The sequence below is a fragment of the Argentina silus genome (assembly GCF_951799395.1).
Source record: "Argentina silus genome assembly, chromosome: 9".
NCBI lineage: Eukaryota > Metazoa > Chordata > Actinopteri > Argentiniformes > Argentinidae > Argentina > Argentina silus.
Window position 1 is genome coordinate 22,292,610 of NC_139663.1, and position 20,000 is coordinate 22,312,609.

The following is a 20,000-nucleotide window of genomic DNA, read 5'->3' on the forward strand; positions in this document are numbered from 1 at the left end:
ATAAATAAAAATAAAAAACATTTCCGTTGCTAGGAGAGTGTAAGAATTGTCACAATCACAATATAATTACTCTCAACTTCTCTCGTGTGAGCTGTGGTGTTTTGAGTTAAATTAAGCGAGGGGTACTTTGTTCACTGTTTGCATTCTCACCCCCCCCCCCCCCCCCCCTTCAAACAAAGGGAACGTCCTCCTGAGTGTTTGAAGATGGGACTGAGGCCGTAAAGGGGGGGGGGGGGTAGTGACTTATTTACGGCGGCGGCCAACCTGCACTTCAAAGCAGAGTGCCTGTGGCTTTCTCAGTCTCATATAATGACCCGGCCGGCGTCTCCAGCGCCGGCCTTAACGCCCACCTGAACACTGTTATTATGCTCACTTCTCTCCTGTAGATGCAGTACGACTACATTCATCCCTGTTTGGCTCCCCTGTACGGTGTCATTATCTGCCCCTCGCACACACACACACACACACAGGCGCGCACACACACACACACACAGGCGCGCACGCGCACACACACACACACACACACAGGCGCGCACGCGCACACACACAGGCGTGCACACACACACACACACAGGCGTGCACACACACACACACAGATGCGCGCACACACACAGATGTGCACGCGCGCACACACACAGGCGCGCACGTGCACACGCACACGCACACACACACACACACACACACACACACACACACACAGCTTTCCTCTGGCTGTCAGTGCGAGTGAGCATGTCTGACTACCCACAAATTCCAACTTCAGACAGTTGGACTATGAACGGGGCCCTCTCCCAGTCAGTCCCCAAGCACACACACACACACACACACACACACACACTCAATCTCCCAGTCAGTCCCCAAGCACACGCCATGCAGAATAAGATGGACTGTGGCCTTCTCGGTTTTCGTCTTGAGGATCTGTCATTTTCACAGACCCATTGTAATCTCCCTGCTGTGACTGATAGAAGGGCTTGAGGGTCTGTCATTTTCACAGGCACATTAGTCACTTTCTGCTCACACACCGTATCACTCAAAATGTTGGCATGTTGGGTTGGCAAGGAGTGACAGACATCATTCCGTAGTGATGAATGGAAGTTAGTGTTTTCCTTTTCGAACATGTACGGACAATATCTCTATGGTCATCAATAGGCTTGTCACCCCTTCAGCCTCGGACACTCCCAGAGTGACGCAAGCACTCGTTTTTGTGTTTCTGTTCCTCCACAGAAAATCTTTGTGATGCCAAACATGGACGACATCTGGCTACCCATCATGCACTCCGCCACGGACACCCGTTCCAACGCCAACTTGGTTACCGTGACGACGACGACGACGACGACGGCGGCGGCCGACGCCTTGGAGGACCCGGAGCCCTCGGAGGCCGAGGTCTCCTCTGACATGTGACGATGACTCACTGTTTGTTTTTTTACACAGTTGATGGTGGTGACGTATACCCCTCATCACCATGGCGATAGGACAGGAGGTCACAGGAAGCCACCCCAGCGCTCCTGGTAACCAACAGGTGCCACAGTGGGCGGGGGGGTCTTAAGGTGACAGCTGTCCAATCCCGTGGCACCAGTGATCGAGGCTCCTCCCACCAGGAAGTGTGAATGACATATGGCCTGGATGTGGGCGGGACCAAACAGTGCCACTTCATTGTGGGAACGTAAAACAAGCAGTTAAAGGATGATGATTGGGTGAGAATGGCGTCTGTTGAACAGGTCATCATCGCTGCGTTCGCCTGTCACCTTACGCAGGGACGCAGACGCGAGGGCTTGCGTTTGAACAGGACGGAGACTACACATTAAAGATGGGAACACAGACCACATTCGGATGAGGCATGATAAATAAAACTAAAACGTTTTGGTTGTGTGTGTGTGTGTGTGTGTGTGACCTCAGCGTGACCTGAGGGAGAACCACAATACCTGTGATATACAGCAGCTGCACCAAACGTCAGAGATGACGAACATCACGCTGGACGAGTGAGAGTGTGTGCTCCGTGTGTGTGTTCATGTGTGTGTGTGTGCTCCGTGTGTGTGTTCATGTGTGTGTGTGTGCTCCGTGTGTGTGTGAATATCTGAATGATTTTATAGGTTCCTGCGTTTCCTTCCATTGAGTTGCAGATTCACACATCCCCATAAGGGAAGGATAGAGGGACGGTGCAGTGTGTGTGTGTGTGTGTGTGTTTGTGAGATAAGACAAGAGAACGATCCACCTGGTGGTTGTTGTGGCACATGCTTCAGCACCTAATGCACAGGGGGCAGTGTGACGCAGCCTTTCTTATGTCCCTCTCTGCCATCCCCCCCCCCCTTACCATCCACTTCGCTGCCTGTGCCATCCGCGTGGCATTCCTGATATGCAAACAGATCAACGCCACTGTGTCCGTCAATCAACGATACCAGCTGAAATGCCGTCGCCACCCTTTCACCCAAAAGCGCTCTGCCCACGGGAGGCAAGCTGACGTTTCGGTTGATAACAGCTCGGGAGTGTTCATCTCACGTCTATCGGGTCTTCAGTGTCTTCTGTGCGCCATTGCCTCAACTCAGTCGGACTCAAAGTCAAAACCACGTTGTCGGAGACGTGCGCAAACAAACGCAAAAGCTATACGATAATCCTACAGCTATGTATGTCGGAAGACGCTTAGGCCTAGAGAAACTACGTTTAGGCCTAATGAATGTACAATACGACAAGTTCCCCAACATCATTGAATATACTGTGAGTTTCTCCTAAGTACCTGCTCACCTTGGCAGAGATGTTCCTGCGCTGACGTCTTATGAACTGTTTACACGGAGCAGGTCAGACGCGGTTGTTTGCTTTTTGTTGTTGTTGCTTTCTCACTTGGCGAAGGCGGTCGTGTCCACACGTCTGACCGCTCCTAAAAACACAGAACGGCCCTGCGTCCAGTGTTCCCTCTACTCCTGGTGTCCTTACTCGCAGATGGACAGAGGACGCCAGGCAGAGGGAAGACTCTAGGGACACAGCACAGCAGCTTTCTCATCCTGTCACTTACTTCTGAACATAGCGTTGACATGTTGATGTTTGGAGGACCATAGATATCAGCCATACTGCTCAGCCGACAGCAAATTGAGCCATCCAGCAAATGCCTATTTATTTATTATCAATACTATCAATTTGCTGTTTTTAATATTTTACTGTACATATGACAGAGAAAATAAATACCAACTATCAACACTAATGGCAATGACAGGTATAATACTGTAGGTTTTTATTATGTACATTTAAGTTTGCCTAAAAATATTCTTGCACTTTTTGTCAGCCGGTGATCATTTTGGTTTTAATTGTCATATTTTGTGTTCAGATGTGCGTGTTTTGGCTAGCAATGTGCGCGAGGCAGAAGTGCCTTTTGAATAATCTGATATTCCTCTCTAGTTGGTCATCAAATCTATTGAACCATTTTATCTAACTTTTGTGCGATGCTTTGTGCCATTTCTGTGTGTCTGTGAGGATGTTTCCTGGGTTATAATTTTCATATATGGGCTTCTTTCTTTTGTTTTTGCCAAGTTTTTGTTACATTTGCACAGTGGTGAAAATATCAGACATTGCTGTTGTGTTCAGTGATAATGTCAGAATGTTATGATGATTCAGGTCGTTGTGGATCAATAAAACCCTTTTTGCTTGAGTGTGTGACTATTGTTCACTGAGGTGACGTTCAGTGTGTGGGATTACCTCAGCTGTTAATTGTCAAAGGGAGGGTTATGGATTTAGGGTGTGCTTGTGCCACCTGGGTTGGCCTCAGGCAGGAATAATCAACCCTTTAACTCACATTACAGAGGATTATCAAGCTACTACTGGTTGCAGGGTTGTAGGACTGGACATACATGTAACAATAGCATGACTCATATCACTGACACAGGACAATTTTACCCTAGGCTTCAGAGAAGTGCCAAGCTTAGTCAGGCAGTAGAGTCTCTGAAATTAATTAATTTAAAAGTCAAACAGTGCAACTATCAATCGAAGTGAATGCATAAATAAACTGTGCCTTGCTCTTAAAAGAGAGACTTGGGGATTTGCCAAGAAACCCCAGTTATAAACAAGACTAGATTTCCTCTCGCAGCTGTAGCTTGGCCTATGGAGCCATGGGGACGGCCTCACAGGTTCAAAGACAGTGCATAACGGACGGAAGAACGACAGACAAAAGCAATCGCATAACAGATTAGGATTTTATTGAGTTACATGGTATTCATGAATGATTATTGAAAACAAAGCTGTGGGTTTAACACCCAAGTCTTCCCTCTTCATCGCGGCCTTCCAACTGGTTCTCTGCCTGGCGGGTGGACACTCAGAACCCTGGGAAAGAAGCAGACACGGGTTGACATTTCACCGAGACAAGGCCCAGAGTGACCATCTCACTGCAGTGGGTTATGTCAGTTTTTATAAATTAACTTCATTATTTATCAGAAGTCTAACGCATTAATGTCATCATTCATAACCATGGATTTAGTTCTCGTTTGAAGCTCCGTACACACCCATGTTGAGGGAATCGACTCCTTCCGACCGGACCCCGCAGGGCCATGCTGTCACCACGTGGGTCCGCTCAGCCGTCACATGGTGCTGCTGAAAAGGCCTCCGACTTTCCTACGGAGAGAATTGACACGTTAGCAAAAAAAAAGACCGTTTCGCCTTCACAGATACTAGATTGGCAAAGTCATTTAACAACGTAGACAGTAACTTCACCTCAAAAGTCGCTGGTTTCTACCAGTTTCTTCTACCGTCTCCGGCTCGGCCACGGCCCACGCTGGAATAGGAAGCTAGCTAGCTAGCTAGCCACATCGCAGTTGTGGCCACTAGGCCATCACTGATCGTGTCCACTGAATTATCCAGCTACCTGTCTATATCTATTATATAACGACTGACTGCAAACAAAATGCGAGTTTGAGACCCACATTTTGAGCCCCCAAAATAACTTCTGACGAAGAGACGAACTCCGCCATACCTGCTGGACTGAAAAAAAGCAGCTCTTCAAAATGCCCCCGGAAGGTTTTATATGCAACCCCCACAGGTCTTAAAAGGGATATCCGGTAGCTAGCAGCATGCTGATTGGTTGAAAGGTCCTCCTGGTGTTTGTCCTCCTCCAGTGTGTGGGCGTCCCAGCGCCGAGGTCCCGCCCCCGCAGTCTTCATCTCAGGAAGCAGCAACTTCTCTGGCGACAGAGTCTGACTTGATAAGAGAGAGAACAATACGCCGCAGTCCAGCTGAAATGTGTTGATCCCACAGCTGTTCGCAGATCTCAAATCCCAGATTTGGTTGTTGTATCCAACGCACATTTTCTATGTAAACTTGCACTGGCCCTCGCCTCGGTTGGACTGTGAAGATGGACTGGACGGTGAGCAGTCGGGCCTTGGTGTGGTGCATTTTCACGTTGCTTTGCTGCATTGATCCACAACGAACGGTAAGTAGCTAGATCGCTGCCTAGCGGCGTTACCGCAGCTGAACTTTAGTCGATTTAGTCAGCGAACCAGAAAAGAAGTGGACAGCTTGAGTTGTACCGAGTTGTCAGGCATGTCAACAGAAACGGTCGCCAGGTTTGCGAGGGGTACCCGACCCTCTTCTGCACCCGGGGGGCTGGCCAGCAGCCTGGCTTACTGCAGGTCTCCCTGAGAGGGGGAGAGGTGTGGGATTGTTTGTGGGCTGCCTTCAGAATGAGTTTTTCTGTGTTAGTTATGTAACGTGTTTGCTCCACGGCCCAGTGGGTGTTTGATGAGCAGACAGAGCGTGTTCTCCATCACGCTGTTTGAGGTCTTTGTTGTGTTTTACCTGGCTGTACTATCAGCTGTTGCTGGCAAGTCGATAATATGGCTATCTTTTGTTATCGTAGTTGATTAAGTTGAACAATACAGTGTTTTTTTTCTGACGACCGTAAGCTTAGTGGCATTCCTTGGCTGATGTAATGCTGATTTAAGACGAAACCAAGGTAATGGGAGCCAAGCTTCCCACCTAAGTAGATGAGATTAGTTGTAAAGCCTTCATCTGAAGGGTCTCTCCCTAAAAATAGAAACACCGTTATACAATCTCCCTGGTTACTGCATGTCCGTACTGTACAATCTACAGTATGGACATGCATTACATCTACTTTGTAATGTGTCTGTCTGGTGGACTATGAACACTTAAAGTTGTATATTTCGTTGAGAAAGTGTGTGTATGTTTAGCCTTTGTGTGTGTGTGTGTGTGTGTGTATTACCAGGGGAAAAGCTGTCTGAGAGAGCTCCAAGAAAACACTTGTGTGCCTAGTTTGCCCGGCTACAACCAGACACCCACCAGAGGTGTGAAGAGCAGATTAGAGGCTAGCTGCTTCAGCATTCGCGACAATGGGTTTATACTTAGCCTAGTTGCAGACACACAGCCCCCCCCGACCGCCTGTGTAGCCTCACTACCACACCGCTGAAGAAGATGTCCAATGCACTGCCCAAGAAAATGTCAAATGTCCACCTCATAACAGTGGACATGGACCATAATGATACAACCTTAAGACTTGTTTCCGCCTCTCTTTGAGGGGTGGGCCTGTTCGGGAGGCTGCTTCTCTTTGAGGGGTGGGCCTGTTCGGGAGGCTGCCTCTCTTTGAGGGGTGGGCCTGTTCGGGAGGCTGCTTCTCTTTGAGGGGTGGGCCTGTTCGGGAGGCTGCTTCTCTTTGAGGGGTGGGCCTGTTCGGGAGGCTGCTTCTCTTTGAGGGGTGGGCCTGTTCGGGAGGCTGCTTCTCTTTGAGGGGTGGGCCTGTTCGGGAGGCTGCCTCTCTTTGAGGGGTGGGCCTGTTCGGGAGGCTGCTTCTCTTTGAGGGGTGGGCCTGTTCGGGAGGCTGCTTCTCTTTGAGGGGTGGGCCTGTTCGGGAGGCTGCTTCTCTTTGAGGGGTGGGCCTGTTCGGGAGGCTGCCTCTCTTTGAGGGGTGGGCCTGTTCGGGAGGCTGCTTCTCTTTGAGGGGTGGGCCTGTTCGGGAGGCTGCTTCTCGGCGCCGGTGGAGGGATGGTTATGCACACTATATTAGGCCTTATTACTGTATTCGGCTTTTGCAGCCTGACCTCATGCTTACATTGTGCATACAGACAGAGTTTTCTCTGTGTGTTGTGTGTGTGTGTGTGTGTGTGTGTTCTGTGTCTCTGTCTCTGTGTGTTCTGTGTGTGTGTGTGTGTGTGTGTGTGTGTGTGTGTGTGTGTGTGTGTGTGTGTGTGTGTGTGTGTGTGTGTGTGTGTGTGTGTGTGTGTGTGTGTGTGTGTGTGTGTGTGTGTGTTCTGTTCTGTGTCTCTGTCTCTGTCTCTGTGTGTACTGTGTGTGTGAGCTCTATCTTATCACAAGGCCAGACTGGCTGTGCAGGCACTTTGTGCGACCAGAGTAGGGCCCTTCACGTGATGAGCCCACTGCAACAGGCCTAGGCAGGGACACAGAGTAGGGCCCTTCACGTGATGAGCCCACTGCAACAGGCCTAGGCAGGGACACAGAGTAGGGCCCTTCATGTGATGAGCCCACTGCAACAGGCCTAGGCAGGGACACAGAGTAGGGCCCTTCATGTGATGAGCCCACTGCAACAGGCCTAGGCAGGGACACAGAGTAGGGCCCTTCACGTGATGAGCCCACTGCAACAGGCCTAGGCAGGGACACAGAGTAGGGCCCTTCACGTGATGAGCCCACTGCAACAGGCCTAGGCAGGGACACAGAGTAGGGCCCTTCACGTGATGAGCCCACTGCAACAGGCCTAGGCAGGGACACAGAGTAGGGCCCTTCACGTGATGAGCCCACTGCAACAGGCCTAGGCAGGGACACAGAGTGGCACTGTGGCTCAAAGGACCGAGAGATGCACAGAGAGAACACGACAAAAACTAGCCAATGTTTTTGTTTTTTCCCAGAGTACTGTCTTTCCGAAGCCTTTCTGTCACACAGAGCTCACAGTAACTTGGCCTACATGCTCTCTCATCTCAGTCTGAAAACAAAAAGCCACAGGTTAGGAAATTCCATGCAGGGGGGGGTGAGAAGTGCAAGATGATCCGGGTATGAATATGTATGTCGTTCAACACACCGTCCAGCCTGTGCTGTAGATGGGTTCATGCATAGCTACCGATGCAACCTACATCTTGCATAGCAACCTGCAAGTCTCATCAGAGTTCCGGTGCCGGTGGTACATCCGTGTCTTCATGTTTATGGATGTGGTGTTCCTGCTGCTGCAGCCACCGCCTGCCAGGCCGTTCCCCATAGCATGCAGGGGTTGTGGTCCTCTGTGGCTCAGTCGGTAGAGCATGGCGCTAACAACGCTCAGGTTGTGGGTTCGATTCCCGCTGGGACCGTATGTACTGAAAGATGTGTGCAATGTAAGTCGCTTTGGATGAAAGTGTCAGCTAAATGGCATATGTTATATCTCAGAGTTTTCCTATCGAAACCACCACAATCAAGTGTATATATATATATATATATATATATATACACAGTACCAGTCAAAAGTTTGGACACACCTTGCCAAGAGTGTGCAAAGCTGTCATCAAAGCAAAAGGTGGCTACTTTGAAGAATCTAAAATATAAACCATATTCTGGTTTGTTTAAAACTTTTTTGTTTACTACATAATTCCATATGTGTTCCTTCATAGTTTTGATGTCTTCAATATTAATCTACAATGTAGAAAATAATTTAAAAAAATAAAGAAAAACCATTGAATGAGAAGGTGTGTCCAAACTTTTGACTGGTACTGTATGTCGTTCAACACACCGTCCAACCTGTGCTGTAGATGGGTTCATGCATCGCTACCGGTGCAACCTACCTAATCTTGCATAGCAACCTGCAAGTCTTATCACCTTGTAAACAGTTATTCAAAAACATTTCCTCTTTAATCGTGATCTGTGGTCACCGCCGGAGGTTTCAGGTCGCCGGAGTCGTCAGTTCCTGCGCTGGGCTAAGTCATGCCTGCTCACAGGCAGCGGTAAACGGTACAGCTCGGAGACAAATGGGAGGAAACTTTCAGAGCGATTTGGAAACTTTCCACAGAGAGTGAATTAATGCAGCCCAGGTGGGCTATCGAGGCCAAACATCAGTGACTCAAACTTCTGCCGCTAGATCCTATTTGAATGTACCTTTCTCTTAACCTCTCATTGTCATTTACTCCTATTTGTCATAAAAAAAACAACAACTTGGATCGGCGTCTCCCGAGCTTGGGACGGGAGAGATGTAATGTAAGCTTGAGCAAGGTCCTGCAGCAGCCTTTGTTATGTTCCAGTGTGGTGGGGTCAGCCTGAGGCCTGTGTGTTAGAATCTGTTCTGCTTATATATTCGGAGGGAGTTTAGTTAGTTGTAATTAGCTGTTTCAGTTCTCCTCCACGTCCTACCCCTTCTGTGGGCTGAATCGGCCATCAATGATTTCACAATGTGTTTTTCATAGTACATGTCTCATCAGATGATTTTGCAACACATTTCCACAATCTTTTTTTTTATTTTTTTATATAAACACAGTGGCAGTCAAGAACCACACTGGATTCCTGCACGTACATGCCACATGTAAACCAATGAAAAAGCCATACATTCTAGTCAAGCATTGTCTCAGCAGAGTGTCTGTCTAAGCATTCACAACGCGTGTTAGTGTGTCAGTAGCGTCAGATTACACTGGGAACCGTGCTTGTGTCCCACATTTTTGTTCCCTGGAAGTCTTTGACTCCTATTGACTAACTGTGGCAAACTGGCCAATCACATGTCCTGGAGAACCCCAGACACTCGGATCCGGTGTACGAGGCTGTTTAGAGCACAATGACAATGTCACTGTTTGGGGACTAGGCCTATTAGGCACAGGCCTACTTCTTTCTTTCTGCCACCGTTTGGAATGGAAGGGAGAGGGAGAGCTCGGAACCTGCCAAGAATTTTGTTTCGCCCAGTTCTGGAGCGTTATGTAAGAGCGCGTTACGCAATGTCTAACTTTCCCCGTTAAAAAGCATCAGGACACGGAAAAATCAGAGGAACGGCTCCACCATCTCTCTGCCGTCTCCCAGAAACCGTCTCTCGACTAGCACACGCGGCCTGGGTCCTAACAACCGTGCTCACCCTCGACAGATGTCCACGGGTGTCGGCTGCTTTAAGGCCCCAAAAATGGCTGTTTCAAACAGCGGGTTCCTCAGTTCTCACCCAAACTCCGTCAACAGATGTTCAAAGTTGTCTCTGCTTGTGAAACTGAGAGCATGCTGGAGGCTTTGGCTCTGGTGATGAAACAACAGACTTAGAGGTTATTATTGTAATTAGGTTAGAGGTTATTATTGTTATAAGGTTAGAGGTTATTATTGTTATAATGTTAGGGTTAGGGTTATTGTTATTAGGCTGTGCGGTTCCTCATGTCCGTGTGAGGTCACGGTGCAGTGGGAACAGGCACAGGTGTACAGTGTTGACACAAGCTCAAGTGTGTGTGTGTGTGTGTGTGTGTGTGTGTGTGTGTGTGTGTGTGTGTGTAGAATGTAAGATTACAGTAGGGGGGACTGAGCAAACACACACCTTTTCATCAAAGACATTGAAGATAAACTGTTAAATGAGCTAGCCTAACCTGGCTACCTAACCTAACTACCTAACCTAGCTACCTAACTACCTAACCTAACTACCTAGCTACCTAACCTAGCTACCTAACCTAGCTACCTAACTACCTAATCTAACTACCTAACCTAGCTACCTAACCTAGCTACCTAACCTAGCTACCTAACCTAACTACCTAACCTAACTACCTAACTACCTAACCTAGCTACCTAACCTAGCTACCTAACCTAGCTACCTAACCTAACTACCTAACCTAGCTACCTAGCTACCTAACTACCTGATCTAACTACCTAACCTAACTACCTAACCTAACTACCTAACTACCTAACCTAGCTACCTAACCTAGCTACCTAGCTACCTAACTACCTAATCTAACTACCTAACCTAGCTACCTAACCTAGCTACCTAACCTAGCTACCTAACCTAACTACCTAACCTAACTACCTAACTACCTAACCTAGCTACCTAACCTAGCTACCTAACCTAGCTACCTAACCTAACTACCTAACCTAGCTACCTAGCTACCTAACCTAGCTACCTAACCTAACTACCTAACCTAACTACCTAACCTAACTACCTAACCTAGCTACCTAGCTACCTAACCTAACTACCTAACCTAACTACCTAACCTAACTACCTAACCTAACTACCTAACCTAACTACCTAACCTAGCTACCTACCACTGAACCTAGGAGTTCCACCGTTGCTGTGAGGAGCTGGAATGCTGGCCAGATTCAGGGCTAGCACAGGGCTAGGTCTGCTCCGTTACTGAAGCGGTCTGAGTGAGAGGGTCTGATTCAGAGGCGGCCCGGTGACTCACCGAAGTCTGCTGCCTGCTCTAGTCTGGTCGTTCTGGATGCCATGTGCTCAGGCCTGGCTCACTGGGCTGCGTGCATGCGTGCGTGTGTGTGAGTGAGTGTGTGTGTCACCATGAGTGAGTGTGTGTGTGTGTGTGTGTGTGTGTGGGGGGGGGGGGGCTGTTGGTGTACAGTCTGGCTTTACAGCACTTGTCCTCCCTCCTCCCCCCTCCCTCCTCCCCCCTCCCCCCTCCCTCCTCCCTCCTCATAAGTGGCTGAGTGCTCCAAACAGCCTCTTAGTAATTAAAGATCAGTGATCTGCCTTCAACCACAGGGGCTAGTTTCACTACCCTGAGGGCCTCCCTTTGTAGGAGGAGGAGGAGGAGGAGGACGTCCATCCTGATGCTGCCGAAGCTCCCCCAGGTCCAGGAGGAGTGTACCCTGGATGAGGGCATGGGGGGGATGAGGGCATGGGGGAGATGGGGGCATGCCCCCTCATGTTTGGCATCTCCAGTCTAATAAAGGGGTTCTAGAGACTTTCACCCCCATTCACCGATTTCCCTCGAGAGGGAAAGGGAGAGAGAGGGAGGGAGGGAGGGAGGGAGGGGGAGAGAGATTGTGAGAGTCAGGCTTGTTTTGTGAGTCTCTCTCTGGCCCCAGCTGCCACAGCGGGAGGTTGAAGGATTCTGGAACATTGACACCTCCACCCGACCCGGCCTCTTCCCGCACGGCCGTGCCAAAAGCAGAACTGAGCCCACAGACCGGTTATCAGGGCCATGTTGTTGTTTTTGTTTTTTTATTTCGCGGTGGAGATATCGCCCCCACACTGGTGCTAGCCACGGCCCAGGCCACACACACACATCTTCATCTCTTTCTTCACACCACTCTGTCTGTTCTTTCTTTTGTTCTTTCTTTCTTTACTTCCTTGTTTGTTTGTTTCTCTCTCCCTCCCTCTCTCTCTCCCTCCCTAGAGTGCCCTCCATTCCTCCCTGTGTGTACTGAAGCCAGTCCGTCTTCCCACATGGGCTTGTGTGTGTGTGTGTGTGTGTGTGTGTGTGTTAGTCTCCCTGTGTGGGAGGAGAGGGAGGCGTCCACGTGGCCCCCTCAGCCCACTGTTCGTCTGTGCAGTGAGAAGCCTCTCATATCTTTTCCTCAGTTCTGTAGCAGAGCTGGCCATGCGTTATCAGACCATGTCAATATACTACACAGCAGCCTGGCTTCTGAGGCAGCAGAGGTTCTAGACCCCCAGTCCCGACCCCCCCCTCCCCAGTCCCGCCCCCCCCAGCCCCTTATCCACCCTTTGTTCCCACTGTTATCACAGAACTATCTCTGAAACCCCTCCTCTGTCAACTCCCCCCTCAGTGAGAGGGGGGTAGGTAGCTTCACTAACCCCTCATCTGCTCCTGTGTTTTACTCTAAGATTTTCTGCTTTTTAACCCACCAACTGCCAAATAATTCCCGGAACACTCACCACCCAGAGTGTTCCAAGTGTTCTATGTGGTGTTTACCTAGCAACAACACTCTGATTGGCTACAAAATGAAGCGTCGTCATTTATGCATTTTTGGTGAATAAAGTCACCCGTGGCACTCTGGGATGTTGACAGTTTGGGCGGCGACTTTATTCACCCTCAGCACTGAATGGGTTAAAGGGAGGGAGGGAACAGTGAGTGGTGATCCAGGACGGCAGTTATTCCCTCACCCCATCCCCCTTCGTCCTCCTTCTCCAGCACTACCCAGGATGCATTGTGTTTATGAGGGAAACAGTCCACTGTCAGTAGGCGTTCCTCTGGTGCCATGGTGGCAGGAGAGAGGCTCACATGCACCTAAACCTTCTTTATGTCATTGTTAAGGAGCTGTGCCTATTTTACTGATCGCCTTTTAGTAATGAAGCCGTCGGTATTTTGGGCTATGAAGTCATTAGCCGGTCTAATGAACTCTAATGAATGTTATGGATACTGTGAACAGTAATGCCCCGATGTAATTAGTGGATCAAGAGATGATTATTCATAGCAGCAATGCAGCTCAGCACGCTAATTTGGCAACACCTTAACATCTGGGATGGACTGAATATAGGGTAATCATGCTGAATGAATGTCAAATCCTCTTCTATGAGGGGGATTGTAGGAGTAGGCTCATGTTGAATAAAAACACAAACACCCCCCCCCCCCTGTGTATATATATCTATATCAGGTTGTTTGTGTTTTGCGTCCTGCAGGGTTTTTGCAGCACCGTCTCCCTCCCTGAAAGCCTGCTCTTCGTCTCCACGCTGGACGGGAACCTACACGCTGTCAGTAAGAGATCCGGCTCCATCAAATGGACGCTGAAAGAAGGTAAGTGGAGGGGGAGAGGGAGAGGGAGAGAGAGAGAGAGAGGGAGAGGGAGAGGGAGAGGGAGAGGGAGAGGGAGAGAGAGAGAGAGAGAGGGAGAGGGAGAGGGAGAGAATGCTGTGTATTTCACATTGTTTGTGGTTCCTTCTCTAGGCACTGTTTCCTGCTTCAGGTTACACCTGCGAAACAAAGCTCCTTTGTGGTGCACCACAGGGATCACAACGGAGACCCCTATAGTTGCGGAAGTCAAGACTGGCACAGTGTTAGTCTTTTGTTGAATAGTGGCAACCAGACCCAGAACAGGAACATTGTTTTGAGATAGAATTACACAATGGCACACAAGGCAGTGGAGAGGACTGCATTTGTATTTCTTACCATATAATTACACATACTAACACTGGAAGTACATTAGTATTAACTAAATGGGATGTGAACACGGCCCTGAATAACCTCTTAAGCCGGACGGGCCCATAATTGAGCCCAAATTCTGCTGTATTTTGATTATTCATTTGGTTATTGATGACTTTATCTCCTTGTCATGTGTAGTATGTTATTCTGAACTATGATCTGAGCACATCCCACACAAAACCTCAAGGTGTCACCTATCAACAGGCATCCTGCTTTTGCATCTGATCATCATATTTCTAATGTTATAAGCAGTTTAGCTTCACGCAGAAATTAGACTAAAAGGGCTTTCAGCAGAAGAGGTTTTCACAGTATTAGTGGGAGTAAACGGTTGGCCTATGAAATGGTGCACCTTCAATCAGACAAGTGTCAAAGGAGACCATTTCTCACCGTCTCAAACTACTTCTGAGGTAAACGAACGGCAGATGTTTTTCACTGTGTTCTTTGCTCCGCGGTCACGTGAGTGAATGCAGCGAAAGCTCCTCTCACGCATGCTAACCTGGTAATCATTAACGGAAAGCGGGGCAGATATGGCCTCTCATCAAGGTCACAGTGGGCAAGGCACTCTGCTGTAATATCACCCACACTCCTGTCTAAACATCCTGGCCGGGGCTAGGCTAAAGGAGGTAGAATTATATGTAAGAATATGCATTAGCATGATTAGCATGTTAATGTAGCGCCCATGTACACTCTCAGAGCACTTTATTACAACACTATACTAATACTGGGTAGGGCCTCCCTTTATTAGGAACACTATACTAATACTGGGTAGGGCCTCCCTTTGCTATTTATTAGGAACAGTATACTAATACTGGTTACTGGGTCCCTTTGCTCTCAAAACAGCTTCAATTCTTTGTGGCATTTGATTCCACAAGATGTTGGAAACGTTCCTTGGAGATTCTGGTCCATGATGACATGATTGCATCACGCAATTCCTGCAGATTTTTCAGGTGCACTTTCAAGCTGTGAATCTCCCGTTCTACCACATCCCAAAGGTGTTCTATTGGACTCAGATCCGGTGACTGGGAAGGCCACTGAAGAACACTGAACTCATTGTCATGTTCATGAAACCAGTTTGAGAAGACTTTTGCTTTGTGACATGGTGCATTATCATGCTGGAAGTAGCCATTAGAAGATGGGTAAATTGTGGCCATGAAGGGATGCACATGGTCAGCAACAATACTCAAATAGGCTGTGGTATTGATGATGGATTGGAATTAACAGGCCCAAAGTGTGCCAAGAAAACATTCCCCATACCATTACACCACCTCCACCATGAGAAGGTGTACAGGTGTTCCTCCACCTCCACCATGAGAAGGTGTACAGGTGTTCCTAATAAAGTGTTTAGTGAATGTACAATCGGTCACATAGGCTAGCTCGTAACGTTAGCCCTGTCAGATGGAATAGCATATGGAAGTATGGAAGTTGGAATGAACTTTCCTGTCAAAAGTCCAACCCCACCGAGGCACGACCGATACAGAACACACACACACACACACACACACACACACACACACACACACACACCTGCCGACCGATACAGAACATCATGAATAGAGAGGACAGGACAGAACACGCCTCCTGCTGTGCTCCCTGCATTTTCAATCACACACACACACACACACACACGCACCTGCTGTGTTCCCTGTGTTTTGTGTCGGAAAAGCCTTTTAAATATGGACACAGACATTTGTTGGTTACCCACACACACACGCACACACGCCATAGGCCTCCACAGTGCAAGGGAGCAGAAACTGGCCCAGCAGGTAGGACCCAGCCCTGGGTGACAGCCAGTCCCCTCCCTGTCACACCACACAATCACATTTGACATTTACAATTTCTTTTACAACAACACACATACTTCTCTTTGTCACACACTCATATACTCTCACACACACTCTCTCTCTCTCTCTCACACACACACACACACACACACACACACACACACACACACACACACACACACACACACACACACACACACACACACACTCTCTCTCTCTCACACACACACACTCACACACACACACACTCTCTCTCACACACACACACACACACACAGGCCACCTAATAGTTATTCTTTCCAGGCGTCCCGGGTGCATATTCAGTTAAATGTCCACAGCTTCATATTCATCCAGAACGTTGAGGTCAGATGATGGAACTGACACCGTTCTCCGTCACCTAGAACAACCGTTTCCACTCCAGAGCGTTGTTGTTGTATTGTATATAACGTTGTACATGTCCAGAACGTTGTTGTTGTATTGTATAGAACGTTGTACATGTCCAGAACATTGTTGTTGTATTGTATAGAACGTTGTACATGTCCAGGTCCCTCGCTGAATATTAACACTGTGGGGCTTCTCCTGCTGTTAGGTCCACCTCCAGACACCTCCTCAAAGCAGGGCGCTATCTGGCCTGCTGCTCACACTGCCTGCGTGTGTATATGTGCGTGTATGTGTATGTGTAGTATTCATGTGTTATCGCGCCTGTGTGTGCCTGTTTACCTGTTGACTTGCTGCTCGGTTTACAGTTAAAGCTAATGCCCCCCAGTGTATGCTGTAGGTTTAAAGGCTATGTTTGTATTGACTTTACTGACGTTATAAGGCAAATAAGAGGAATTGGCATCTTATCAGTTGGACCAGAGGCCAGGAGGAGTGTTGGAGGATCTGACCTGATATCAGGTCTTGACCGAGACAAAAAAAAAGAAAAAAAAGTGAAGTTCTATGTTCACTGTACAGTACTGGTGTTCCATGTGCTTGTCTCTCTCGACCGTCGGGTAAACGACTGGTGTCACTCCTGTCTTAACAGCACGTCTCCCTTTGTTTCCTCCGACAGATCCTGTTCTTCAGGTCCCCACGCATGTGGCAGAGTAAGTATCCGTGTGTGTGCGTTCGTGTTTGTGTGTGTGTGTGTGCGTGCGTGGAGCTGCACAACAGGAAGCTATCTGCTTAGCATGCATATCTCTCTGCTGTTCTTCCTTTCACCAACAACAGGAACCAATGAGATCAGACCAGACATGACACCTGTCACTCAGACCAGACTCGGTCCCAGACATGACACCTGTCACTCAGACATGTTGTTTAGTTCATGCATGGCACACCTGAGATGGTGTGACGACAGGGAATGTGTATGAACTCTCTCTGTCCATCTCTCTGCCCCCCCCTCCCTCTCTCTCCCCCCCTCCCCTCCCTCTCTCTCCCCCCCCCCTCTCTCTCCTCTAGGCCAGCCTTTCTCCCGGACCCCAACGATGGCAGCCTGTACTCTCTGGGAGGGAAGAACAAAGAAGGACTCACGGTAAGAAAAAACGTGACGTTTATCTGACAGGACTGAGGAAACGAGACGTTTATCTGACAGGACTGAGGAAACGTGACGTTTATCTGACAGGACAGGGTCACGCTGTCCTTCCCTCGAATGAGCGCTGCATATCTGCGCTGCATACCACAGGTGATTAGGAAGTCGTGCAACCTTCCACAGAGAGTGTGTGTGAGGTTGGTGTCTGGTAACAACAATTGCACTGCTCAAAATGGTCCCTTGATGTTGACACCCGATGGTGATAGTTGTCTGCCGTCTGTCTGTTTTGACAGAAACTGCCGTTCACCATCCCAGAGCTGGTCCAGGCTTCGCCATGCCGCAGTTCTGACGGGGTCCTCTACATGGGTAAGGCCTTCCTCTGTACGTGTGTGTGTGTGTGGCCTTCCTCTGTATGTGTGTGTGTGTGTGGCCTTCCTCTGTATGTGTGTGTGTGTGTGTGGCCTCCCTCTGTGTGTGTGTGGCCTCCCTCTGTGTGTGTGTGTGGCCTTCCTCTGTCTCCCAGACCTACGCTATCTGTCAACAACACAACACGTAGTGCCAAATCAACAGATCATGATATGCCATTTTTATCCAAAGCGACTTACATTACAGTGAGTGCATACATTTTTCAGTATAGATGGTCCCAGCGGGAATCAAACCCACAACCTAACCGTTGTTAGCGCCAAGCTCTACCGACTGAGCCACAGAGGACTTCACCTTCTGATCTGGAGTAACAAGTTGCCCAGCAGTGTAAAATAGCCAATATTTACCTTCGTCTTTTTTTCTTACCGCCGTTTTTTAAAAACGAGGATTCTTGACTTCGTTGACTTTCATTTCCCTACGACCGTCTGCAGTTGGCAAAGGCTGCCTCTGTTCATCTTAACCCCTTCAGTGCCGAGGGTGAATAAAGTCGCCCAAGTGGTCAACGTTCCAGAGCGCCAAGGGTGACTTTATTCACCCAAAATGCATAAATGATGACGCTTCATTTTGTAGCCAATCAGAGTGTTGTTGCTAGGTAAAACACCACATAGAACACTTGGAACACTCTGGGTGGAGAGTGTTCCGAAATTCTTTGGCAGTTGGTGGCAGTTTGGCAGTTGGTAATGCAAGTTAGGAGAACTAACCAGCACGGTGTCAGAGGGTTTGACTGACATGCCACGTAAACATTGAGACCAGACCGTTTAAAAACAGGTCCGAGGGCGTTGTCATGGTTACCTGCCCTATCTGGCATGTGGCAGTTGAAGAGTCCCAGTCCGTGTCGTCTCTAAGTGAATGAATGAAGATTATCTTGTTTGAATAGAAAGACATTGCTCCATTCTTTTCAACCCACGATCATAACCTCTGCTGCTTTGCATTTTACCACATGCAGAGGGCGTGACGGTAGTCTATCATATCTACCGTCTTTTCATTGTTCAAACGACAAAATGCATTGCACGTTGTCTTCCGTCCCTCCGTTCTCCAGAAGCCACTTGGACCAAAAAACTAGAACCTTCTGTCAAACCAAATGGCTTAGAACACCACGTTTCTCTACCTCATGCTGCAATAAACAAACAACTGTCTGCCTGTCTGCCTGTCTCTGTCTGCCTGTCTGTCTGTCTTTCTGCCTGTCTGTCTGTCTGTCTCTATCCGTCTCTATCTATGTGTCTGTCTGTCTGTCTAAAAGACACCCTGCAGAGTTGTGTTTGAGGAACTTCTCAGCTTCCAACCACATCCTTCTGACAGGGAGGGGCTCACCCCCTGTTTGGTAATCCTTGGCTCAGTCCAAACACAATCATTACTAGTGCCACTCCCTTAACCAAGGAATAGGCTGACTGGAAATGAAGGCGTGGGTGTGTTAACTACACACACACACACACACTCACTCACACACACTCACACACTCTCTCTCTCACAAACACACACAAACACACACTCACATACTCTCTCTCTCTCACACACTCACTCACACACACACACACACGACACCCGACGCCACCTGGGAGAATGGCGTTTAAATGTCTACACGTGTTTTCAGTTTGTCGTCTGTCGCCCCCTCCCCCAAAATGGCCGCCTCGCCAGGTTTAGTCCTGGATAGTCAAGCTCCCGTTTGATACGGTTTGTACAGCAGAGCTGCGTTTTATCTGGTGTTTATCAGACATGGGGCGTATTTCTAAAAACGTTCAAATAGTTGGTGCGCCTGCCTGAGCCTGCATGATGTGCCAGCTGGACAGGGCTTGAACGCTTGGCTGTAGTCCCTCCTTTCTCTGTGTTAGCCACTCAATCAAGTGTTTGAAATGATGAATACTATTTGAACGTGTGTGTGTGGTGTGTGTGGTGTGTGTGTGTGTGTGTGTGTGTGTCCAGGTAAGAAGCAGGACCTGTGGTATGTGATTGACCTGCTGACAGGGGAGAAGCAGCAGACCCTCACCTCCTCCTTCGCTGAGATGCTGTGTCCCTCGTCCTCCCTGCTCTACCTGGGACGCACAGGTAAACACACCGCCCACACCCCCACCTGTCTGTCTACCTGGGACGCACAGGTAAAGACACCGCCCACACCCCCACCTGTCTGTCTACCTGGGACGCACAGGTAAACACACCGCCCACACCCCCACCTGTCTGTCTACCTGGGACGCACAGGTAAACACACCGCCCACACCCCCACCTGTCTGTCTACCTGGGATGCACAGGTAAAGACACCGCCCACAC

At 48.8% G+C, this 20,000-nt stretch overlaps 2 protein-coding genes and 1 long non-coding RNA gene across 3 annotated transcripts in view; 2 read left to right on the forward strand and 1 right to left on the reverse strand.

Moving 5' to 3' along the window:
- Positions 1–1,398, forward strand: part of LOC310809909 (testis-expressed protein 2-like) — a gene marked incomplete at both ends in the record, with an annotated part of 36,738 nt that extends 35,340 nt beyond the window's left edge. The window contains 1 exon segment of the mRNA XM_083677430.1: positions 1,222–1,398. Within this exon segment, the coding sequence (XP_083533556.1) occupies positions 1,222–1,398 (177 nt within the window).
- Positions 1,399–4,162: 2,764 nt separating this feature from the next.
- Positions 4,163–4,979, reverse strand: LOC310810283. The gene is made up of 3 exons (XR_014554424.1): positions 4,690–4,979; positions 4,482–4,590; positions 4,163–4,302 (listed from the first exon to the last, which is right to left on the reverse strand). It is a non-coding gene; the product is annotated as an uncharacterized lncRNA (long non-coding RNA).
- Positions 4,980–5,164: 185 nt separating this feature from the next.
- ern1 (endoplasmic reticulum to nucleus signaling 1) overlaps positions 5,165–20,000 on the forward strand; it is a 29,194-nt gene continuing 14,358 nt past the window's right edge. Inside the window, exons 1-6 of the mRNA XM_083677926.1 lie at positions 5,165–5,404; positions 13,508–13,622; positions 16,860–16,893; positions 17,246–17,318; positions 17,609–17,681; positions 19,659–19,781. Coding sequence (XP_083534052.1) covers positions 5,327–5,404; positions 13,508–13,622; positions 16,860–16,893; positions 17,246–17,318; positions 17,609–17,681; positions 19,659–19,781 — 496 coding nt within the window. The 5' untranslated portion in view covers positions 5,165–5,326. The remainder of the gene's footprint in view (positions 5,405–13,507; positions 13,623–16,859; positions 16,894–17,245; positions 17,319–17,608; positions 17,682–19,658; positions 19,782–20,000) is intronic.